Raw genomic sequence first — 23,345 nt, forward strand, 5'->3', positions numbered from 1 at the left:
GTAAACAATTTGAGTTTAGCGGCTAAATAATAAAATCATGTCTCATCAATTCATTTCTCAAAATAAATGTTACAGAGAAATCAATTCTATCAAAATTGAAAACTCAAACGGACCCTTTTAATTAATAAATGAGGTAGCTAAACTGAGTTTTGTGTCTAATAAATTCAATGCGTGATAAGGCCAAAAACAAAATAAAGTGGTTGGAAGTCGGCGATGATGGAGAACACTGCATTATTCTTATTACTAGCATAAATATGCAAATGGGGGAATAATTAAGGGCTGGAAATAAATGGGAGATGGAGCGTGAATCCAGAAGAAATTAAGGAAGTTGTCTGATGTTTTTTACTGAAAAGTTTTCTTGAGGAAGATGATGCTGTTAAGGACAGCGATGGCTACAAAAGAATGGATTAAACCTTCATCATAAAAGATGTTGGAGTATTTATTATAAAGGATGATGGTGTTGAATTTTAACATGATTTTTTATGTCAAAGAGAATATGGGGAAAGGGACAGACAAATGCATGCCTTGTGTTACTTACTGACTTTAATGGTAGATTTCCAGTTGATTGAAATTTTCTAATACTAATGGAAATTGCTTCAGTTTCTTTTGGTTAATTCAAGGCGTAGAGATGGTACAGCTACAACAAGGTGATCAGTTAAAAGGTTCAGTTTTTCACAAGTTGATTGAGAAAGAAAAGGAAAGTGAAAATTGAGATAACACCATTCTCTGTTCTGTGATGCTGCTGCACAAAATAATAAAGAAATTAAATTTAAAAGTCTGTGTTGTTTTGTATTATGTTGCGCTTCAAGGTTAACTAAGTAAAAGTCAGTTCATAAAGGATTAATTGAAGGGTACCATACTGATTTACTGATGTTAATCCATCTATAAAGCTTCAGAAAAAAAAAAAGTTGCTAACAGAGAAAAATACAAAAGGGTCTTTATGTGTGGGTAAAATAAGGATAAATAAAGAGGTTTATGCAGAAAAGGGAGGTGGCGTATTATTTAAGAGTATGAAAGCATTGAGGTTTTTTTGTAATAGACACTCAAGAAATGTTAAGAAGTTGTTAGCATGGAACTGTACCCTGCAATGTAAGGAAGATTCCTCAGAAGTTAGAGATTGGTAAAAATGAATTCTACTGATACTTGCATATTGGATAAAGTTGATGATTAAACCAGAATGAGATATGCTTCTTTTATTTCTGTAATCGATTTCTTTTAAACTAAAAGTAATATTCAATCTTGCAAATAATCTCAACTAATCTTTAACCATTTTGGCTTATATCAGCCATACAAATAAAGGTGTAGAAAGAATTTGATTTTGTTGGCTGTTCTGTTGAATGAGCCAACAAAAATGTTGAAGGAAGTGAAATAAATGTGTAGTTTGTTTGATTCCCATGATTGAAGAAGATTCAAAAATTGATGGTTGAGCTAGCCCTTTATTCTGAGTGAAAAATTGAAGTGATGATTAAATGATTGTATCATTGGTTATTTCAGAGTCTTTTAACACCACAATGATTCCTGATCGAATATAAAACCCCTCTGATCCTCTGTCTGCTTCCTGCACATTCTGCATCACAACTGCAACTGTCACTTAATGTTCTAATCAAAACAGTAACACCATCTTTGGCTAAAATTACTCTAAACTATGCCAAGTTCTTCTGAAAGGATACTCAAGCATTTATACATCATTTTTAATACTCAATCTTTGTTTAAAAATGATACCACCTTTATGAACTTCTTATAATAAGAAAATTGAGTACAATAATATTTTATTTTTTATTATCTCCCTCTGTTTATAAAGAAATTCGTTCTAATCTTCTTATACCTCAGTTTCTTAAAGAAAGCTTTGATACACTATAAATTTTAAGCTCCTCGGCCAATAGGTGAACGATGAATTTTCTTGAAAAAATAAACTAAAATTATGAAAATCCAAATATTACTCAAGATATAATACAAGAATATATATTATATATATAGTATACAAGACTTAAAATTGAAATATTATAGTGTAGTCTAATTTATTTATACAGTATACATGTGTCTTTAAGGTCTAAATACTATCTATGATGAAATAAGAGCAAAAATCAAACTACCCTTATTTAAAATATATATATACATATATATAATGGCTAAAACTACTGACTCGTTAGAGTGATTAAAATTCAAGAAAATGAATTGTAAATATAGAAGCATATCTCTTTTAGATTTATGTTCAAAGTAACTTCATTTAGCTTTTCGTTAATACATATCTTGAAACAAGACGTTTAAATGAGACAGATTTATTCTTCAATGTCAACAACTTTAGATTTTAAATATGAATAAATATATAACTAATATGTATATATAGTATTAATAAAAAAGTATGTATGTTTTACATAAATCGATGACTGATTAAATCTAACATATTTTTTAAATAACCTAAAAGCTGTTTTCACCCTAAGACTTTGGAAGATACAATTAAAATTTTCACACTTTTATCATCAAATTTAAAATTTGATCATTTTTTATTTTATCTTTTAACACACCTGAACAAAAAAATTGCCAGGGATGGTGAACTGCACAAACATAAAAAAAATGCATTCAAAAAGATAGTTCAGACTAAAAAGAATGTAACACGTGTTAATTTATCAATAAAGAGAATGGGATTTTTTTAAAGAGTAAGAAATCAATAATTTAACCATTCATAAAAAAAAGTATTTTTTTTCATTGATTTTTTTTTTACCGATAATCCCTTTTTTTTTTCTTTCATGATGATTTACATGGTACTAAAGACAAATTCTTCTCCCAAACAAAGTATATATTCTTAATCATTATTTTTCTAAAAAAAATAATACTATTAATAATTTTTTAGAACTATTCTTAATTCGTTAATCTATAGCATATTATTTTCTGTCTATAGTTATAAACGGTTGTAGAAGTTTTCTCAATATCGTCGAATTATAACCTACACACACAAGTGAATATATATATATATATATATATATATATATATATATATATATATATATATATATATATATATATATATATATATAATTGGGAGGGATTAAATTCACCTAAAATGTATAAAATGAAGTTGTATGTTTGGCCTGTAAACAAGGATGCAAGTGATAACATGGAAGAGCAACAAACATCTCATTCGCCAATTGAAGGAATCATTTGCCGCAATAAAACTTCAAGAATAAGAAGAAAAACTTCCAAAAGTAGAGCACTTTGACAACTAAGTTATAACTTACGTCTTTGTTTGCAATAATTACATTGTTTCCAATTCTTGCGTTTTTGTCAATTATACAATTCCTGCATATAAGATTGGAGCAAGAGTTATAAGAACAGACTAGCATGCTGTGCAACAAGGGCAAAACACAAGAGACGGAAACAGTTCTAAAAGTCCACATGGATATATCATATAAATCCCTCTCACTACATTTCTACTGTAGAACAGTAGTTGTGGTAACAATTGTTTAAAGGCATGCCAATGTAATGATTAGTATAATTCAACACCATGCAAATTTTTTCATGCAGTATGCTGTATAATGTGAAAATACTTGAAAGCATTTTCTGGATTCTTACACAATTTTTGTATTTTTCCCAATGCCTATTGGAACATTTCCCGCTGCTACAAGGGAAGCAATTTCAGCTTCTGTTTGGTAATAGTCAGCACCCATGATCATGGTATCCTGAAAAGTGTTTGTAAATGTGATTCATATGGTTTCATGTCAGGTTAAGAGAAATTGAACAGGAAATACAGATTCACTCCCATATTTTTGATAAAAAAAATAAAGGAAGTGAAATATGGTGAGAAATTGGGAAAGATAGAGCTTTGCTCCTGATAAAAAATGTTGCTAGAAAAGGAAGATTACCTTTATCTGCACTCCAGAATCAAGTCGTGATCGAATTCCCACAATGGAATGTTGTACTGTGCACTCTTTCAAAAAGCAACCATCTGAAATCAAAGAGTTAATTACCTACAATGGACGTTATTGCACAGTCTCATTAGTTTCTGTCAGAATCAAGTAATTAAAGTATATGAAGTAAATTTAATAGTTTTATTTACCTGACACTTCTCCATTTTAGTTGGTGGTAGGAAGCGAGGACAAGTAAAAATAGGCTTGGACTGGTCATACAACTGAAACTTGGGCGGCTTCAACATGGAAGAACAATAAATTGCAGCTTGGGTAAACTCAGTGGATTTGGTTTTCTGATTGAGACCTATAACTTAAATACTAACAAACCTACCTGGTCCATAAGAGCCAAGTTCGCATCAAAGAAAGATTTTATAGTCCCAATATCTTCCCAATAACCATTGAAAAGACATGCCTGTGATCAAATCCATGGGCCATCCTTCATTACTATGCATTCATCAAAAACTAGATTCATAGAATATTTGGCAAAATTCTTCAGCTAAAACAATTTTTACAACTTCAGTAGTTTTTACACTGAACAACTACCTGGACATTAAAATCTCTTGCAGCCAAGGGAATGACCTCAGATCCAAAATCATTTGCATTAGGATAACAGCCCCTGCGAATTTATCATAAAAGAAGAATGAAAATCACAATAATAGATTACAAGTTAGTTATTCATAACAATTTTTTCCTGCAGAGTCTAATGTGATTGTTGGATCAGGTAAGGCAACCAACCATGCCCATTAGAATAGGCTTGGTTATTGCTTTTGTTCTTAATTATAATCGGAGTCGCTCTTGGGAGTGACAAGTTTCAGGATGTTACCAAGATATAGTAGGAAAATTTAGGTAACTGGGTAGTTGTAGTGAATTAATATAGCAGCTAATTTAAGGAGGAAGTTATTGGACCCTCCTCGACTTAGTTATTATCTCTGGACTTTTGGAACTTGCAAGTTTCTGTTATCTTATTTATAATCTGTTTTCAGAACTAGTTGCTCCGACAGTCCTCTTTTAACTCAAGGCCCTTGTAAGTTGTAGGAATAACTGCCATGGGTCATCTCCGACCCCGTCAACTTCTCAAATCCGGACCCCGAGGAGAGATCACTTCTTTTAGAGTGGGAAGCAGCCTCCCATAGGCACCACACTCAGTCTAATAGTGCATGTTCCATCACCTTAATTTATAATAAATAAGTGGATGCAACTTATAAGCCGATTAGTATAGTATTATTGTCATGAGTTAGAGTCTATAATTTGTCTTTATTAGATATATCATTCCACACTCTGACCATCCATTAATGTAGTCTCACACATGAGATATATATATCTTGTTATAAAAGAGTGTCTTAAAAATCTTAAATAAGACTAATTTAAAGTATTAATGTGAATGCAAACCTCATCTTACACTATAAAATTGAATTAGGCTTAAAATCATCTTCTTGACACAATCTCTATATGTTCAATGCCATAATATGACAAAATGGGGGATGTTGGAGCTTGTATTCACTTTGGACACAGAGTACCTCATTCTACAAGGGTTTTTTTCCCCTCTGTCAGATGCCAGATAAAACAGGTTTATTGAACTTCGTGTATATGATCAACATCAAAGCTCTTCTGTATATTTGTGTTCTAACGAAAAATAGAGCACATCACCACCAATAATTATTGCACAAGGGAGGGAACGCAGTTACTTCACTACCTTCATTGAATCACCGCACCGTAGTTCTACTAAAAAAGCTTTAAGATTTTGTTTCCTCTATCAGATGCCAGATAAAACAGATTTATTGAACTTCATATATGTGATCAACATCAAAGCATTTTTTTTTATGTCTGTGTTCTAACGAAAAATAGGGCATATCATGTTATATCACCAATAATTATTGCACAAGGAAGGAAAACAGTTACTTCACTACCTTCATAGAATCACCTCCGCATACAAAACTGATAGTTCTACTTAAAATGAGGAAACAAGAACCGACAGGAAATTTTTCTTTACCTGAGAACTTTTAGCAGAACATCTATTTTAAACACATATATACCCATTGATGCGATGTATGGAAATTTTCTTGCTTCTTGAGCTGATAGTCCAAAAATACTCGTATCTACATGCTATGAAAACAAGTACTTTAATCAGAGACAGGCGATATTGACAACTGCAGTAGATAATCACTCAGTCTTTTAACAGGAGATTGGAAAAGTAACAACCATAGATCTTAACAATTCGCCCTTAGGTTTTTCTAAGAACTGGCATATCCGTCCTCTTTCATCAACCTTCACCAATCCAAAATCAGAGGCCCGACTGCCAAAGGAAAAGAAGAAAATATGAATATTTCAGAAACCAATATTGTACATTGGAACAGAGCAAGCTTTACATAGAATACCTGCCATCCACTGGGAGACAAGATACTGATATATCAGCACATGAATTAACGTGCTTCTGCTAGTGTGAGATCAGTTGTCATGCGAAATATCCATAGAAAGTGAATTAGCAAAAAGCATAAAATTAACAACTATACCAACCTGCACAATGTCCATGTAATCCATTCGATAGAGCTGATCACCACACAATATCAGAACGTTCTCTATGTTTTTGTGATCAGCGTCCTATTCAAGTACCACAAACTCAATCAGTTTTTGTAAACGTAAGAAGGGCATAATCTTTAAACACTTGCATTTGTGGTAATCCTATATCTGTGGACAAATGGACTACTCTGCCAACTCTACAATTTTATAAACAGGAAAAAGATTTATACAATACCTCAAACAACCAAAGGAATTGTCTTACAGCATCGGCTGTACCCTGAAACCACTTTTTTCCTGATTCACCAGGTGTTTGAGTTGCAGCCAATACCTATCATAACAAACTTTTAGTAAAGACAATGGTTTATGCATTGACAATGTAATGAGGTTTTACATTGTCATTCAATTACAAATTGCCATATATAGTAAATTGACTTTTACACTACCTACATTACAATCAGGACTACCATAATTTCAGATATATTAACAATGCAAGAGTACATAGAAATTAAATTCTGTAGTTTCTGCATACCTTGTCAATAAGTGTGTTTAAGCTGAGACATAACTAAAAAGGAAGGTAAAACATAATGATAAGAATAATAAATTAATAATATAAGATTGTTTACCTCAACAAAACCACCTCCAAAGTTGATGCAACCTCCTAAATTATATGTTCGAGCAATGTGTCGGTTGAGGGACTGAGAGTTATATTGAGTGAGGACGTAAATTTTGTTAATTCCACTGTTAATGCAATTACTCATCGGTATGTCAACTAGTCTATAGCATCCTCCAAATGGTACCTGAGCATCACATACAGATGAATGAATTTAATCCTAGGCCTGTGATAAAATATAATGATAAACACAGGTTAGTGAAATTAATAACTAACAGCAGGTTTAGCTCTTCTTTGAGTAAGGGGGAACAGACGAGTTCCAGCTCCTCCGCCTAATATGATCGATGCAACAGTCTTTGGGTTGGCTTCTCTTCCTGTAAGTATCGGTGATTGAAGGGACTGAAATGCAATAATATCTAGGCAAATTAATGTACACTTTCAAGTGTGCTAGTTAAAACAAATAAAGAAGATTACACTCACAGGTCTAACAAAATTTCCCTCACTACCATTGTTTCTTTTTTTACCTTCACGTTAGCACATGCCTCTCATGATTTCTAGTGTAGTTATATAGATCAAGGGAGGTCAAAGTAACGAAAAAGAGAAGGGTTATTTGAATTCTACTAAATTTTAAGAGACGCAATTGTAATTTGTCCAAGTAAATAATCAGTGATCAAGGCCAAAGATTTTAATGGAGCAGAATGGTTCAAGGAAACATTAAATATATCATAAAATTAACATAAACTAAGACATCCCTCACTAAGCAAAATGAAAGTTAAGTTACCATAAAGTCATTTGCAACATCTGCAAGAGTAGACATAGTCATAAATCTTCTGGTTGTGTTTCTGTGTGTGACACTAAAGAATTTTCCCGGACGAAAACCAGATACTACATTCTTTGATTGAAGCAAGTTCACTCTCCTACCAGAGAATGAGGAAGACAAATCCTTGTCACGGTGGAAGGTTGGCTTCTTTGAAGCCAGGGACATGGAAAGTCCTTGTAGCTCACTTGCCACCATCATTTCTAAATTCAGTAAATTGCTAAGCACTATGACAACCGTCTTATTTGGTTGTTCTCACAAGCGGTTGATTGAACAATCAGATTATTATTCAGAGCCGAAGTTTAATAGCACCGAGCAGAATTAATTCAGCTAGATTATCTAGAGTATAAAATATAGAAAAAAAAAAGGTGAATAAATGGAAATTGAAATGTACGAAAACATGAGAGAGATTTTGCTCCCCAGTACCTAATAATCTATTAACGGGAAGGAATATAAATGGAAATAGAGATGAGACGAGACCCTTCTGTTTAAGCAATGTACAAGGGAAGAGGGAAAGGGGGGAAATTAAAGCAGCAGCATATATGTCTTGTATGTCTTGTTTGGGTATCATGTTGTTTTATGAAATATCTAAAAGAATTAAAGCAAGGTGGGATTTCCTCGAGGTAGAGCAAGGAATGGCTTATTAGTTAATAGCTTCAAACCAACATGGAAACCCACCAACCTTTTTTTTTTCTTTTTCATTTCAATCAGAAAATCTCTTGAACAACACAAACCGAGCTATAAGTTTCTGAAGATTCTTAAGCAGCTTATAACATACTAAAAGCTAAAATGCTCCTTATTCCCTAATGCACGCTGTTTTTGTCAGATCATGTACGCTGTTTCCATCCTCTTTTGAGGTTTTGGTCCGTTAATTAAGGTGCGTGCTTTTGGAATCTACCAAACAGCAATTTACGGTTCTCTTTTATAATCTTTGTCGTACTATTAATAATGTGTTCTCTGCCAAGAATCAGATTATTAGGTACTGGCTTGAGAAAACGATACAGCCACATTGCACTGTTGAAACCAGGTTACCTTGACAAAAATAAAAATAACAAATTATAATGTCCATGCTGCGTCTTTCTAATTTAACTTCGATTATGAAATGATCCAAAAAAACCGAGAAAAACTACTACATGACACTCATCTTTTTCAGAGAAGAGACTCATTTTCTTCATTTGAAGAATAATCGACGCTCATCTTATTTTGAAACCTAACGCTTCTACCTTCCTTCAACCATGGTAACGAAATTCTGCCTTCTCCATTGCAGTAGTATAAATGGTTTTGTCTGAGTCAATTAGTAGGACGCATCATGAGAGAGTTTGGTAACTAGGATCAAGCCGTTAGATGTCACATATATTTTGGCAATTTATGCATACACACACAGACATCTCATGCATAGAAGATTTCCACCATGAGATTGAAGTTAGCCTCGCTAGAATTCTACACACCTATACTACTATGTGACCTCCCCCATTACACATGGGATGGCGAGAGAACATGATTTGCAAGTTCATGCATTTTCCTTCCTAATAAAAGGCTTCGCTGCATTTTCTTATATATTGGGCGTCTAGGTCCGTATTACAAAAGCACTTCCCGTCAAAAACTATAAGAGAAGTAAAGGATATGACGCACATGTGCTGTTTATGACAGAACCAACCACTGATATGCAAGCACAGACATTGAGAATCAATGCGGAAGAACACGGGATAAACAGCAAATAATTCTGTTGAACTATGTTAAGCCAAGAGAGAATTAACTATTCGATAAAGGAAGATAACATACAAAAATACAAATGAATGAGTGAAATAACTAAATTCTTAAGGACATTAAATCTTGGGCTTACAGAGAAATAGGGAAGATTCCTCCCTCACACTAAAATGATATCTTTTCCAATCCTATTGATGCCCTACTTTTCATCCTTTACAAACCCTCCCGAAACAACATGACATAGAAATACAATCTTGGAAGAGTTACTATAACATTCCTCAACAGTGTAACCTACTGTCCTAAAGGTCTCGAATGAACACTTTAGTGCACCAATATTTGTGCCTTGTGTCAGCCAGCCTCTCGTAACATACAAAGCTACACAAAATGAGTGCAGGATGTTGCTCTGCCTGAGATTGCAGTTCACAAAGTAGCATGCGTGCATAGTGTACTACATTTGAAGGCTTTGTAGCAAAAATAAGGTATTGTGCAGCACGAGGAGAGGTTACAGGGTGGCTCAAACTGTCACTGTAACAGCAAACGCCCACAGAACAGTAACGACATGATTATAAGCATTGCCATGTTATTTGTCAATTCTTAGATTGTTACATAGATGACCAAGCTCTGGTCTTGCGTCCATCCATGCTGCAAATTTCACATTGGCAGGAGAAGTGCAGTAGAGATAAGATCTGAAAGTGATAAGGAAAAAATATCGCCTGCAGATGGTGGGGAAAAACAGAAATGGTTACACAATAAAATGGTATGTCATATCCAACACACGTACATACATACATACATATATATATATATATACACACACACATATATATGTATATATATATATATATATATACACATATATATGTAGATAGATATATATACATACATACATACATATATATATATATAATACATATATATATAGAAATCCAATATACATGCATATCATTTTCACATTATTATAACCTCGTTTTAGTGAAGATCATGAAATGGTAAGTCTTTATATTTATAATCCCTTTTTTGTAAAAAGTTTTTCATTATCTAAACTACATTATGTGTTTTACACTCATTTAATTGATTATAATTGTTATAGGAATAGGAAAACAAAAACAAAGGCATATTTTAGACTGCATCATGCATAAGAGGTATACAAATGATTCTCATACTAATTTATTCAATTTTTATTTATGTATGTATTATATATCAAATTCTAAATATTAAAATTTTAATTGCAGATTTGTGAAGTTAAATATTTTTACATTATGAGTAACTTATTGTGGTAAAGGTCTTCAAATAGTAATTTCTAATATTTATCATCCGCATTTTTATAGTATTTGATTTTGTATGTAAACTATAATTTTTTTTACAGTCAATCAATTACTCATACTAAACCAAATTTATTTAGTATGTTTTGAAAAAATCAGGTGCATTGCACGGGTATAGATATTAGTATGTATATATAGATCAACTCTCATTAAAATACATGGTTAATGACTTGTTATGCGATGAGTACCTCACAAAATTCAATATTATGTATAGGTACTAATTATCCTTATTTCTCCCTTTCAATTGCATGCGAGGGCAAGATCTTAAATTCAAAATGCATGTGTGAAAAGAAATGTAAATAAAAGTCAATCTTAGACCACCCATGAGCAACTCTTATAAGATAAAATTCTGTTTACAGCAATAATATAAATTTTCTTACAAATTCATTGTTGAATAGAAAGTTTGTAAGTTGTAACTTTGTAATAAGTAATTCATTTCACTAAATTAACATAGAAATTACTTTTGAAAGAAATTAAAATATCGATAGACTAATAGTGTTTAAAATTCTAAAATTTATCATATACTTGGCTACAATTCTAGAATTGGATTGATCAAAATCATATACTTAACTACATAAGCACATCCATGTGCAGGTGCACTCTCCACATGTTTTAGAGAAAATATATCAATGCGATTCCTATAAAATATAGAAAGTACGTTCCTATGGGTGAAACAAGTAAATCTACCTCAAAGCTTTGATACCCATGTCCATAAGACATGCTCGTTCCTCATCATCATCATCAGTGAACTTCTCAAATTCTCTTTTGTAATATAGAATATCTTCTCTTATATGCCCTGCACCTGCACATCTATAGATAAAATAGAAAAAGTCAGTATCTTCAATGGAAACCCGATAACTAAAGATCAAATTTCCCCGATGGTTAGAAATGATGCAAAATTTATTCTAGACCTACAAAAGTGAAACATAATATATTTGCAAAAGTAACCCTCCTCCTCTCACCCGAGATTATGCATTTTTAAATCAAGAGCAACATAATTTACTCACTTTGATGTTGAACACTCTTAAAAGTAATAACGTATGGCTTGTAAACTAATTAAAAAAATTCCTAATAACCTTTCAATGACAAGGTCAACGTCTGCTTTGCTTTGGGGACCATGTATGAGGACCCTTGTAAGGTTCAAAATGTCACTATAGTCACCCATACTAAGTGCCGTTTCATTGGAAGCTTGAGAAGGCAAGTTCTCTTCAGTCACTGCATATATATGAGGTCCAAATAATGGTTGTGAGACTTTGGATCCAGCATCAAGTCGGATACAGACTATGGCCATTGCATATGCGACACCACCAAAACCTGTGTGTGATACAAAAAGGTAACTACCTGCAGAGCTACAACAAAGCAAGAGTTAGTACATTTCTATATTGAAACAAAAAATGCCTCAAAGATTACTATAGAGGGATTACAGCATCTAGACAATTTGGATACAGACACACAGGGAATAAATGAAGACTGCTGGGCAGGAATCAAAATGATGAGCAGTTAACATGTATTGATTAGTAAGACAGATTTGTAAGCATTTACGAGGTATGAAACCTGTGCCTTGTACGGGACTATTACACATATTTATTTATAGTAATATAGTATGAATCTCCTATGCTTTTAACTTAAAAACTAAGAAAAATGTTTGTTTTTAGCTTACTCAAAGATGTAAAGAGTCAACTTCACAGAGGAATAAAGTGCTATAAGCCAAACTCTAACGAATAACCTCATAACTTCATTTCAGTAGAGTAGTCAAAGGTCAAAGCCCATGAGTCAAACTGGCTCACCCTCGGTTGCCAGCTAAACAAATTGTAAATTTTGATAGGGCTGAAATCGAACCCAAACCATTAAAAAACCCAGCTCACCTAGGTGGAAGTCATGGTAAGCCACCCAGCTCATCAACCTATGATAAAAAGAAAAAAAAAAAAAAACCTGACACAATCCAACAAAAGCCCAACACAATTAAAAAAAAATTGGATAGACAAAATATACACTGCCTATGAGTTCCAGCTCTCCTTCTGCCTCACTTCTTTTCTCCCAAAATCAAAATCTCTCAATTCACGGGTTCTTTCATATATATTAAAGTATGTCACGGTCATCATATGCATATTAATATAATAAATCTTTTGTCATGGTTATTGCAGTAATTTGGAATTTGTTTCCAGTTTTCATATAAGAAAAAAGTATATTAAAGAAAAAATAGCAAAACTAAAAAACTGCATTTTTTTTAAATTAACTGAGATGACTCGTTTAACACACTAATCCATGGTAGACCGAACTCATTTTTCTGAAACTCACTAATAAGTAATCCGGGTTAGGTTGGGCCGAGTAGTCCATTTTGACAAGTCTACATCACAGAAAAAGCATGAGCCCCATATTATTAGCAATCATAGGTTGGTCATGATTCTAAGGACATATTTGGTGTGTTGAATATTCTAAGTATACATACAAACCCCCAAATTATAATTCATCCAAACAGTACAAGAACAATAATGTCATGACACTTTACAAGACCCTTATACCGTAAAGTAGGGGACACTTACTCATCTTGACAATACTGTATTGCATCAATATCTGATGCCAAAGCATCTCTCTCTCTTGTTAAAGGTATCCTCTGGTAGACAATATCATATCCATCATCTTTCAGAGCAGAATAAACTTCCGCAGGTGTCTTCACATCATCTGCTCGAATGTTTTCCCAGTATCCAACCACACCTGACTGATTTGTCGAGGGGTTATATTCTTCACGGTGTAAAAGCATTCGCCCACCTGATTGTCTAATCTCAGCTTGTATATCTTCTTTTAGCCGTGCTTCCATGTGTTCCACCTGCATTGTAGTTACCGTGAGTAGGGCAACACAATAAATTTTATGAAATATGCTAACTTCCAACTGACAAACTATAGTAAAGATGACTCACCACAGGACCCGTGATTCCCACGTACTTGAGTGTATTAACTGGTTTGTTCAACTCCCTAAGGACAAAGGGAGTATAATTGATATAAACAACTGCCTCTTCTCTCAGATCAGTCAATACAACCTTTTGAGCAATGAATGGAGGTTTAGGCTTAGCACCCAAATAGTCTAGCATCTCTTTGGCACCAGAGATGGTTGGAGTTGCCATGCAATACACAGGGTATTCATCAACCTGAACAAGTGAAGTATTAGATAATGACATTCTCACAGTCAACCGCATCACATTGATAAAAACATAAGATAAAGCTTTCAATAATTACAAAGAAAAACAAGAATTAGAATATAATGAAAAGAAAGTTCTGAAAGTCCTTCAAACACCAAAATAATAAAACAAGCTACTCTAAGCAAATAATGATGTTTCACCATTGCTATTCTTTGCGAGTTCTCGCAACCTACATAGACCACTTGCCATCTTATATATTATCAGGAAACCATGATGTAATAATTGCATAAAAACATTTTAAATTAAAAATACTGATACTATAAGTTATAATAATAGTAATTATAAATATATGGTAAAAATATATATTTATAATTATTGTAATATGGTCAGCATGTGCATGAAAAGTGCAAAAAGGAAGCACAACATAAAATAAGTTGAAGAAAAATAAACTAATTAGTAAGGTATCAATTAATGGTAACACAATGTATCAATTAATGGTAACACAATGTATTCTACTTGAACAACTATTAGATAACAAGATTGGTCATTTGTTAAATCAAGTTTTCCGCAAATAAACTCACACCAAAAACATGTTAAAGATGCTAATTCTACCTACAATCGGATGATCCTGTAGGTCACCACTGGACGTGTAGCCTTACCCTCTGGCATCACAAATTTGATGAGTTAGTTTCTTTAGTAGTACTTGCATAGGTAAATGTACCTTGAAAACATGAGGTGCGCCATGAATTTGTATATGACTGGAAGTTCTCTGTCCAGGAAAGAAATACATTTTCAGAATGGAGCCTTTCCCCAAAACAGAACCATTTCTGGCCTTGACAATGGCCTCCATCACAGCATCTCCATGTTGAGACTCTTGTGGCTCTCTCAACTCCTCCTACAATATAATTGACATTCTTGAATAAATCATGCTTCAAATTGGGGAATGTAATATTGCAAATAGAAAGGTTGAAAAATACTTACAGGAACAGAGAAAAAACGCCCCGGTCTTAGTCTGATGCTCCATTTCATAGCCTGCACCTCTGGCCTTTGATGCAACCAAACCTTAAATGTCATTCTCGATTCTCCTTGTCCACAAAATCCATCAAATGCTTCACTTCCAAGATATGCTGCAAAAGCAATTAGACGAAAGTACCGCTCCAAGTACTCAGCACCACGGTTCAATGCCACCCTCCTTACCCTAGGCTCAACATGTTGTTGATTGAATACTTTTCTATACTGCAAGACTGCTTGGCGAATATTTTGAAGTGCAGAACATCTATCAATGATAGCATCTAATGCCTCTCGGCATTCAACACCATTATCAAATAATGTTGTTATCTTCCATAACAAAAGGATGTCATTTATACCAAAAGCACGATTTTGTTTCTCGTCTATCTTTCTTGACAAAGTATTTGAGGTTAATGAAGTGGCATAAGTCCCAGCTTCATCTCCACTTGAAGAACCACAATCCGATTCTTCACAGGTCACATCATCACCCAGTATTTTAATGGGCCTACCATAATCGATTCGAAGTTTCACAAGGCAAGCTATGACAGTACCAGTGGTTGTCCTGCCCCTGCCCATCTGTTATATCAATAACTACAGTAAGAAATGGGTAGGGGAAAAAGACAAAAACAAATAGACCAACCCAAAATGAACAAGGTCATAAAAAGTACAGCGTACAAGATAAAAGATTAAGAAATTACCTGGCAATTGAAAACAAAAGCAGTGTCCTTGGCAGCAGAAGATATATTAATTGCCAAAGTGTCAAAATCAGAGCTTTTAGGAGCTTTTCCATCAGTGATGGGCACACGTGCATACTTAACAGGGAATCCCTCAGCTTCCAGACTTTTGAAAACTTCAAGTGGGGTTTGAATTACATCAGGGCTAACAAACTCCCAAACATCAAATATATGCTTATCATCTGTTTCATGAATAACCATTATGGCACCACCATAGTGTTTAGCTTCTCTTAGGATATCTTCCTTTAATCGGGCTTCCATTTTCTCCACTCTTTCACGGTCAATGCCCTGAAAGAACAAATTACAATTTCCTATTCACCAACGATTGGGGACCAATTTCCAAATTAACAAGAAAATCAATGAGTTCTCTAATGGGATTTTAATTTCAACAAATTAGATAAGCTTCATTTTATATATGCTTCAGCATTTGTTGATCACTATATATTAACACATGACCTGCACCAGAAAACATATACGGGGTTGGACCAAATAATTTGAGCAGACTTTTAATGGATCAAATAATGTTTGTAAGACATAAGCATATTCAACAGGTTAAGGTTTTAGAAGTCAGTCCTTGACAATATTCATCCAATAGATTAAGAACTTCGTGGCTTTAATACTTTATCTCAAAGAGTAATATTATACTTCAGTGTGGAACAGATATATCTTTGCTACCTTAAAAGACACTACGACTACAGCAATAGCCTTATAACTCCATAGATCACATTGTGCAAAAACTAAAAGAAAAAACACTTTCACACTGCTCATCTAGATACACCTTTTTCACAATTCGATCACTACATTTTTTTTGTAGTATAGTTCCTGCTACAAATTAAAACCAACTTGTTAAATATCCATACTACTGGTAAACAACTGGAAAAAAATGGGAAAGCCAATTGGTGGTATATGATCTAGTGGGCTCCAAACCAACACCCAGTTATTTTAACATCCACATCTGATTTACAATCCCCCTTAATCAAAAATTGATGGAAAAGATCGTTAAAAGCAATGTTTACCGTGTACTCCAACATGTTTTTGTATGGCCTTTCAACTTCACGAAGAACAAATGGCTTCCCATTGATGTAAATAACAGGTTCTTCTCTCATATTATGCCAAAGTATTGGGCGTCCACCTTTAGAACTTCCAATCCTCCGGATGACAGATCGAATACCATCAATTGTTGGATTTGCCACTCCATAAACTGGAAACCCAGGAACTTCTCGGAAATTAGGAGCACCGTCCACACTCTCAAGTAAACTTGGGTTTTGGGATCCAGGACAGTGATCACTCTTGAGAACAGTTTGACTACCAAGAACCTCGCCATTTCTCAAGGCAGCAACCACACCCATCTCAGAAGGGCGGCCATCAGTCGATTCAGCTATCATCTTTAGAGATGGTTTCAAACTTGAATAACCAAGTGCACCCATTGGATCTCTCCTAAGTAACCTGCAATGCTAATTGTTATGAGTCATGCCAAATGTTAATAGACATAAGATCAAGCAAGCGAATGAATTAGATTATAAAAAAAAAATCCATTGGACTTGGATTGAGCCAAACTCAACCCCAAAAATCAGTTCATGGGGAGAGGATTGCCCAAACCTTTATAATCTCTACTTTGGCCACATCTATAGTCAATGTGGAATGTCAACAAAACCCAATTGGTAAAAATGGTCCAACTACATGATGAAAAAATTTATGTCAAGGATGATTATTAGATCAACAAAGATATCTAGCACCTTCAAGTGAAAATTAACTAAGAAAATTGCAATAAGAGCAATCAGGACCTCAGACCAAATAAATATAAATTAAGGTTATACTTGAAAGTAGAAGCTAGCTCAGTTCATTAACATTTATGAATATAAAGTTTTCATAGCAAGATATACATGGGCCAAATTTATTCACTAGTTACAATTTGACTGAATAAATATCGTGCCATACTCCATAGACAAAATGAACAGAAATAAATAAAAATTAGACTAAATTAAAATTTTGGTCTCCTTTTAATTTTTTATCCATAATTTTGGACCCCCTATTTTTATCCCCAATTTCAGCTTAATTCTCAATTTTCCAAACAATTATTTCTCTTATTTTGGTCCAATGGAACCTGAGAGCTAACATATTTATTCAAGGTATCTTAAAAATTCAATTTACTTAGCTAAAATATAAAAAACAAAAGAAATAAAAACATGCAAAATTGAGAATTCAACCAAAGTTGCGAACTTTTCAGAATCAAGGAGCTATAATCACTGAAAAAAAATAGGGAGACCAAAATTGTAGATCAATAATTAAAGGGTAACTAAAATGGCAATTTAGTTCAAAAATTAAAAAAACATAAGGTTTTGCACAATTATTAAAACTTTAACCTGCGAATAATGCTGTAGAGTTCAGGCCTTGCTCTCATCCAGTCAGCAAAGCTACAGTTATCAGTAGTATTAGAACGGAGTGCAGCCCTTTCTGAATGAATGTACACAGCAAAGCATATTAAAAAGTAGTATCTCTCCAGGTACTCAACAAAAAATGATAGTGATGCTTCCCTTTTCATCTCATCAGGCTGCCGCAAAATACTATTGCGATAAGTGGCAATTGCTTCACGCAGGTTCTAAAATTAAAACAAGGACCAATGAGACAGTTAAAGAGGAAATACAAAAATTCGACCCACAAAATACACGTGAATAATTCAGAAATTAAAGAATAGAAACAACCAACTTAATATTTGTTTGAATAACACAATAATAAAATCATTAGAAAATAGAAACAGATATACCTGCATTGAAGCACATTTGTCAATGACTTTGTCCACTTGCCTTTTCCCCTCAACCCCACCCTGAAACATATCTAATAATTAGGACAACAAGAACATATTTTTATTTTATAAAAATAACATTAAATTCAATAACTGTACCTCTAACACCCGAATCAAACTTCTAATGACTGCATACTCTCCTCTGCGAATTGCTTCTTCCGTGTCAGGCAAATGATCAGCAACATTGGTCATACTTTGAAAAATTCTCCCAATGGAATTGCTTCTTGGAAACCCTGTCATTCAATGACAAATACAATATCTTCTTAATGGCAATTCAACTGGTACACTTAATGATTTGAGCTTAATGAGAATAGAATAAGAATAAACTAAAGGAAATAATTAAAGAAATTCAATGATGCTAGGCATAATTCAATTTTCTTTCCAAGCGACTCCATAATTTTAAGTAAAGGTTACTCAGTGTATAAAATAGTTATACCACATTCATGGAACTAAAGTCTTACGCATGCATGCATGCATGCACACATACCCACTGAAAGTAGTGATATGTTGAGAGAAGAATGAAACTAATAACATTTATTGAATAAACTATGGATGGCACGAATTGAAAACAAGTGGACAAGACCTTCATTCTAAAGTTTCTATAACTCAAATAAATAGGCTAGTGCTTTCATGACATATGTTAGACTCATTTCCACTTACATACCAACATGCAACATTCCCATGATTACTAGTTGGACTGAGGCCTTGTAACCTAGCTATAGATATGGAAAAAACTGGACCCTTTAGATATGAACTAAAGAGATGTATTACCATAAGATATGTTGGAAATAACCAGGTCATAGAAATAAGCAACCAGATCCTACTCGATTAAACTCAAAACTAACATCATAACCAAGGTAGATTCTGACAAAAACAGAAAGGATTGATGTAGACATCTTCTATATGTTGTCTTGGTATTAAAATTCAACATTTATGAAAGATCCAGACATTTTATGCTAACTAAACAATATAATGTGTATTCATATGCTCCAGTATTGTGGAAGCATAGTAGTAAATTTTGAAAAAAAAGAACTGTTTTTTACAATAAACAGCAAAACTAATGGTCCCAAATCTGTTTCTGAATATACAAGAAACCATACTTACATTCAAATTTCTTCCATGAACAACTATTTAAATAAAACAAAATTAAGCATTAAAATCAGAAAAATTATAAAAATAAATAAAGAGTACCAGAGGCTCCTATTCTGTTGAGGTAGACCAAAGTTGCAATGACCATTCCAGTTGTGGTTCGACCACGCCCCATTTGACAGTTAAAAATTATCTCCGTGTCTACATCAGCTTGAGAAATTTTATTAACCTAAACAAAACAATATGAGTTTTCAATGTCAATAAATATTATCAAATATAAAACCTATGATTTCAAACAATTAAGCACTGTTCAGCAGCAGCAGCTTGATGACAATACATTAGAGAAGGAAACTACATTACTCAACCCCTTGATTGCACCAAAAGAATATGTATGCAGAAAGTGATACCAAATGAGATAGAGCATAACAAATGCAGACAAAATACTAACCAAAATATCAAAATCCATTTCCTTGGGTGATTTTTCATCAGTTATAGGAACGCGTTCATAATCAACAAGATATCCCGCTACTTGCAATTCCTCATACACCTACAGCAAAGAAAACAACCTTGATGCATTTGTATCAGAAAATTGATCAAGAAGTCTCACACTACCATAATATACTAGTTTCAGCCATACCTCTAGTGGTGTCTTCACAGAATCACATGACACCGGCTCCCATTGGTCCACCATCTGCCCATCTGGCAGTTCATCAGTCACAAGAATCTTATTTCCATATCTGTCGTATCCATGTGAAATAAGATTAACAGTAAAGCATAAAGACAACCAAAAATTCACAGGACAACCACGGAGCATAGCCACAGAAATACCTTGCTGCCTCCACCAGGATGTCTTCTTTCAAACGAGCTTCCATTTGCTCAACCCTTTCTCTGTTAATTCCCTGATAAGTACAGAATGCCCCACAAGTTAACGGACTCAATTCAACCCAACTTGTAACGCTAAATTGAAAGCCAGCACAAAAACTTACGTGTCCCGAAACTACATACCGTATACTCAAGGTTGGAGAACGGCTTCTCCACATCACGCAGAACAAAAGGACGACCATTAATGTAGGCAAGCTGATTCCAAGAAAGGAAGGAAATAAAAGTAAGGAGAAAGCATTATCACAAACATCCATCATCAAACTAACAATACTTAGCCTAAACTCAAGTACTCGTGCAACACAAGAATTAGTTTCAAAAACCTAAACTCCTTGAAGTCAGCCATAGGTTAAATTAAAATTAAAATATAACACACCGGTTCCTCACGAAGGCTAATCCAGAGAACTTTCAATCCAGCACCAATGTGGTTGAGAACGTTCCGAATTCCATCAATGGTTGGAATGGCAACACCGTGAACATGCAACGAGTCCGATGCCTAACCATAACAACAACATTAACTACCTGATTAAATTTTTCTGAAGGAACAAAAAAAAAAGAGAGGAAATGGATGAATTGACAGAAGATGAAAAGACGAAGAAGACCTACCTGACGATAATTGGGAGCGCCTTCGATCTGAGGCGACAAACGCTTGTTCTGGCAACCAGGGAAATGGTCGCTCTTGAGAATCGTTCTCTTCCCCAACACACCTCCTCCTCTCATCTTCATCACCTGCTCCGGCTCCTTCAGTATCTGCGACATCGAACCAACTCACTCACTTCTCTTCCAATTGCAAATCCAAACGCCCAACTCTTCACCACGCTTCTTGTTTCTTTCTACCCCTCACACAAACAACACTCGTTACACTTGCAGCTGATTTTCTCTCTCTACCTCCCGCGGCTTTATCTCATAGCTTCTTTTCACTTTAAGACTAACTCAATTTCTGAAACCAACACCAACAACGTGAAAGACGTGAGCGAGTGAAGAGTGACGAAGAAAGGCGTGTGAGCTCAATGTGATCGAGCTCGCAAACACGAATCTTCCCCGATTTTATTTCTTTGTTAATCAACCTGTTTAACGTGTTAGCTTTTATTTAATTCTTATTAACATTATTGCCCTTATAAAATTAAAAATATAAAAGCACTTTTTTATCTTCCGAAGCCATTCTTATTTCTCTCAGGCTGCATTAATGCTTAACTTATAGCTTATGCTGTGGATATTCTCTTCCCTCCATGTCTCTGTTGGCTGCACCATGCGCTTTCTCTCTCCATCTACCGTACCACCTTTTTCCTTCTCAACGACCCATTTTATATTCACCACACAAAAAATTCTCACCTACGCAAATTAATTTCGAAAAGGAATAAAACATACCTTCATAACTTCTGGATAATGCTACATCTCAACAAGCTAGCTTATAAATTAATCAAAATTATTTTCAAATTATTAAACTCACTAGCCTTTTCTTATAAGCCACTAAAAAATAATTAATACGCACACACGTGACAGAAAAATCCACAAATTTTAAATTTCCACCAGTTGGACTATTCCATTAATATATATGTGTGTGTGTTTATACATGTGGCCGAATGACTAGTCATTAACTATATAAAATACAAAAAATCAAATCAAAATCGATTAAATTAATCAGAGCAAATAAAAATGGGAATAAAATATGCTTGTATTTTCCAAAAACAACACTTTAAACTGTTAACTTCGTTTAAAATGTTTTTAAGATAAACAAAAGTTCATACTTAATAAGGTTTATAAGTTGGTATACATTATATATATATATACATATATATATATATATATATATATATATATATATATATATATATATATATATATATATATATATATATATAAAGTAAAATAAGCTTTTGTAAAAGTAACGCGATCCTCCAACAAATCTTTTATTAGAAGTCTCCCGCTTTACATAACTAACTATCCTCGCCACTTTTTTGTTAAAGAAATTATTTATGATGGAATTAAACTCAATTCTTTTGATTTCAAATTTTCAATTCCGGTTTGAAACAATAAGTTTTGATGAAAAATATTTCAAAACGTTGAATACGATAAACTCAACCCAATATAACTAACTCCATTAAGAATAAGTTCATTCGAATTAAGTCTACTAAAAAAATCATTTTTTTATTGGGTTAAAATGAAGGATTTGCTTAAACCCACGTCATTCATATTCAGAAAGGTAGATAATATAAAAGGAATAAAGAAACGTGGAAAAAATGGCAAATTAGTGGGCCCCAGATTAGTAGGTACAATGGTCAACCACACAATTTAGAGGGCCCAGCAAACATTCGTCAATTATTTTCTCACAGTAATATGATAAAAAAAATCTAACTTAAAAAAAATAAAAATCTGCACATGGCTATGGAACAAATCTTGAGGGAATTGTTTCTGTATTATTCCAAATTACCATTTACCAACTAATAGAAATATTTATATATGTATATAAATTTATGTTTTCTCTTATTTTTTTTATGTGAAATTTTTATTTTTATCTTAAATAAATTAAAAGTACGAACATACAAATGGTGGATATTTCTCTTATCTTGTAAATTTAGAATTGAATTTAAACTGTTTGTTTACCTAATTTAGATCATGGTTGTATTTTTATTTGCAAAAAGAAATTAGTTAGTTCTGTTGTGTATGAGACGAGAGATGCACACTATCTATAAATAATAACACATGGCAAATAAATAATGCGCGTGTGAAAGGTAATGGAAGTAAATAAATTAATGGAAAATTGTAGAAAGAGAACGTGAAAGACATGGTGGAGAGCAACTGGTTTATATAATGACT

The 23,345-nt window shown here is 33.6% G+C and overlaps 2 protein-coding genes across 3 annotated transcripts; both read right to left on the bottom strand.

Annotated features, from left to right (window-relative positions):
• Positions 1–1,173: 1,173 nt before the first annotated feature.
• On the bottom strand, positions 1,174–8,789 carry LOC124840833 (glucose-1-phosphate adenylyltransferase large subunit 1-like). Its single transcript, XM_047316956.2, has 15 exons — positions 7,814–8,789; positions 7,309–7,431; positions 7,046–7,219; positions 6,658–6,750; positions 6,420–6,503; positions 6,281–6,336; positions 6,105–6,198; positions 5,896–6,008; positions 4,449–4,521; positions 4,237–4,317; positions 4,055–4,141; positions 3,861–3,965; positions 3,571–3,677; positions 3,237–3,297; positions 1,174–1,567 (listed from the first exon to the last, which is right to left on the bottom strand). The coding sequence occupies exons 1-15, from the start codon at positions 8,048–8,050 to the stop codon at positions 1,466–1,468; spliced, it is 1,590 nt and encodes a 529-aa protein (XP_047172912.1). The 5' UTR covers positions 8,051–8,789; the 3' UTR covers positions 1,174–1,465.
• An 817-nt stretch (positions 8,790–9,606) lies between these two features.
• On the bottom strand, positions 9,607–21,767 carry LOC124840832 (metal ion-binding protein). 2 transcript variants are annotated; one of them, XM_047316955.2, is made up of 19 exons: positions 21,135–21,756; positions 20,905–21,024; positions 20,655–20,726; positions 20,478–20,548; positions 20,287–20,386; positions 20,098–20,196; positions 19,752–19,878; positions 18,660–18,793; positions 18,522–18,581; positions 18,121–18,356; positions 16,774–17,203; positions 15,722–16,045; positions 14,997–15,599; positions 14,737–14,910; positions 13,797–14,024; positions 13,422–13,705; positions 11,955–12,227; positions 11,566–11,688; positions 9,607–10,269 (listed from the first exon to the last, which is right to left on the bottom strand). In XM_047316955.2, exons 1-19 carry the CDS (start codon positions 21,285–21,287, stop codon positions 10,137–10,139), a joined length of 3,744 nt encoding a protein of 1,247 aa, XP_047172911.1. In that variant the 5' UTR covers positions 21,288–21,756; the 3' UTR covers positions 9,607–10,136. The 2 variants fall into 2 exon arrangements, with proteins under 2 accessions (XP_047172911.1, XP_087972276.1); XM_088116150.1 differs by lacking the exons at positions 9,607–10,269; positions 11,566–11,688 and having other exon boundaries at positions 12,078–12,219; positions 21,135–21,767.
• Positions 21,768–23,345: the final 1,578 nt, after the last annotated feature.

The sequence above is a fragment of the Vigna umbellata genome, chromosome 5, assembly GCF_029865625.1.
Source record: "Vigna umbellata cultivar VRB3 chromosome 5, Vumbellata_1.0, whole genome shotgun sequence".
Lineage (NCBI taxonomy): Eukaryota > Viridiplantae > Streptophyta > Magnoliopsida > Fabales > Fabaceae > Vigna > Vigna umbellata.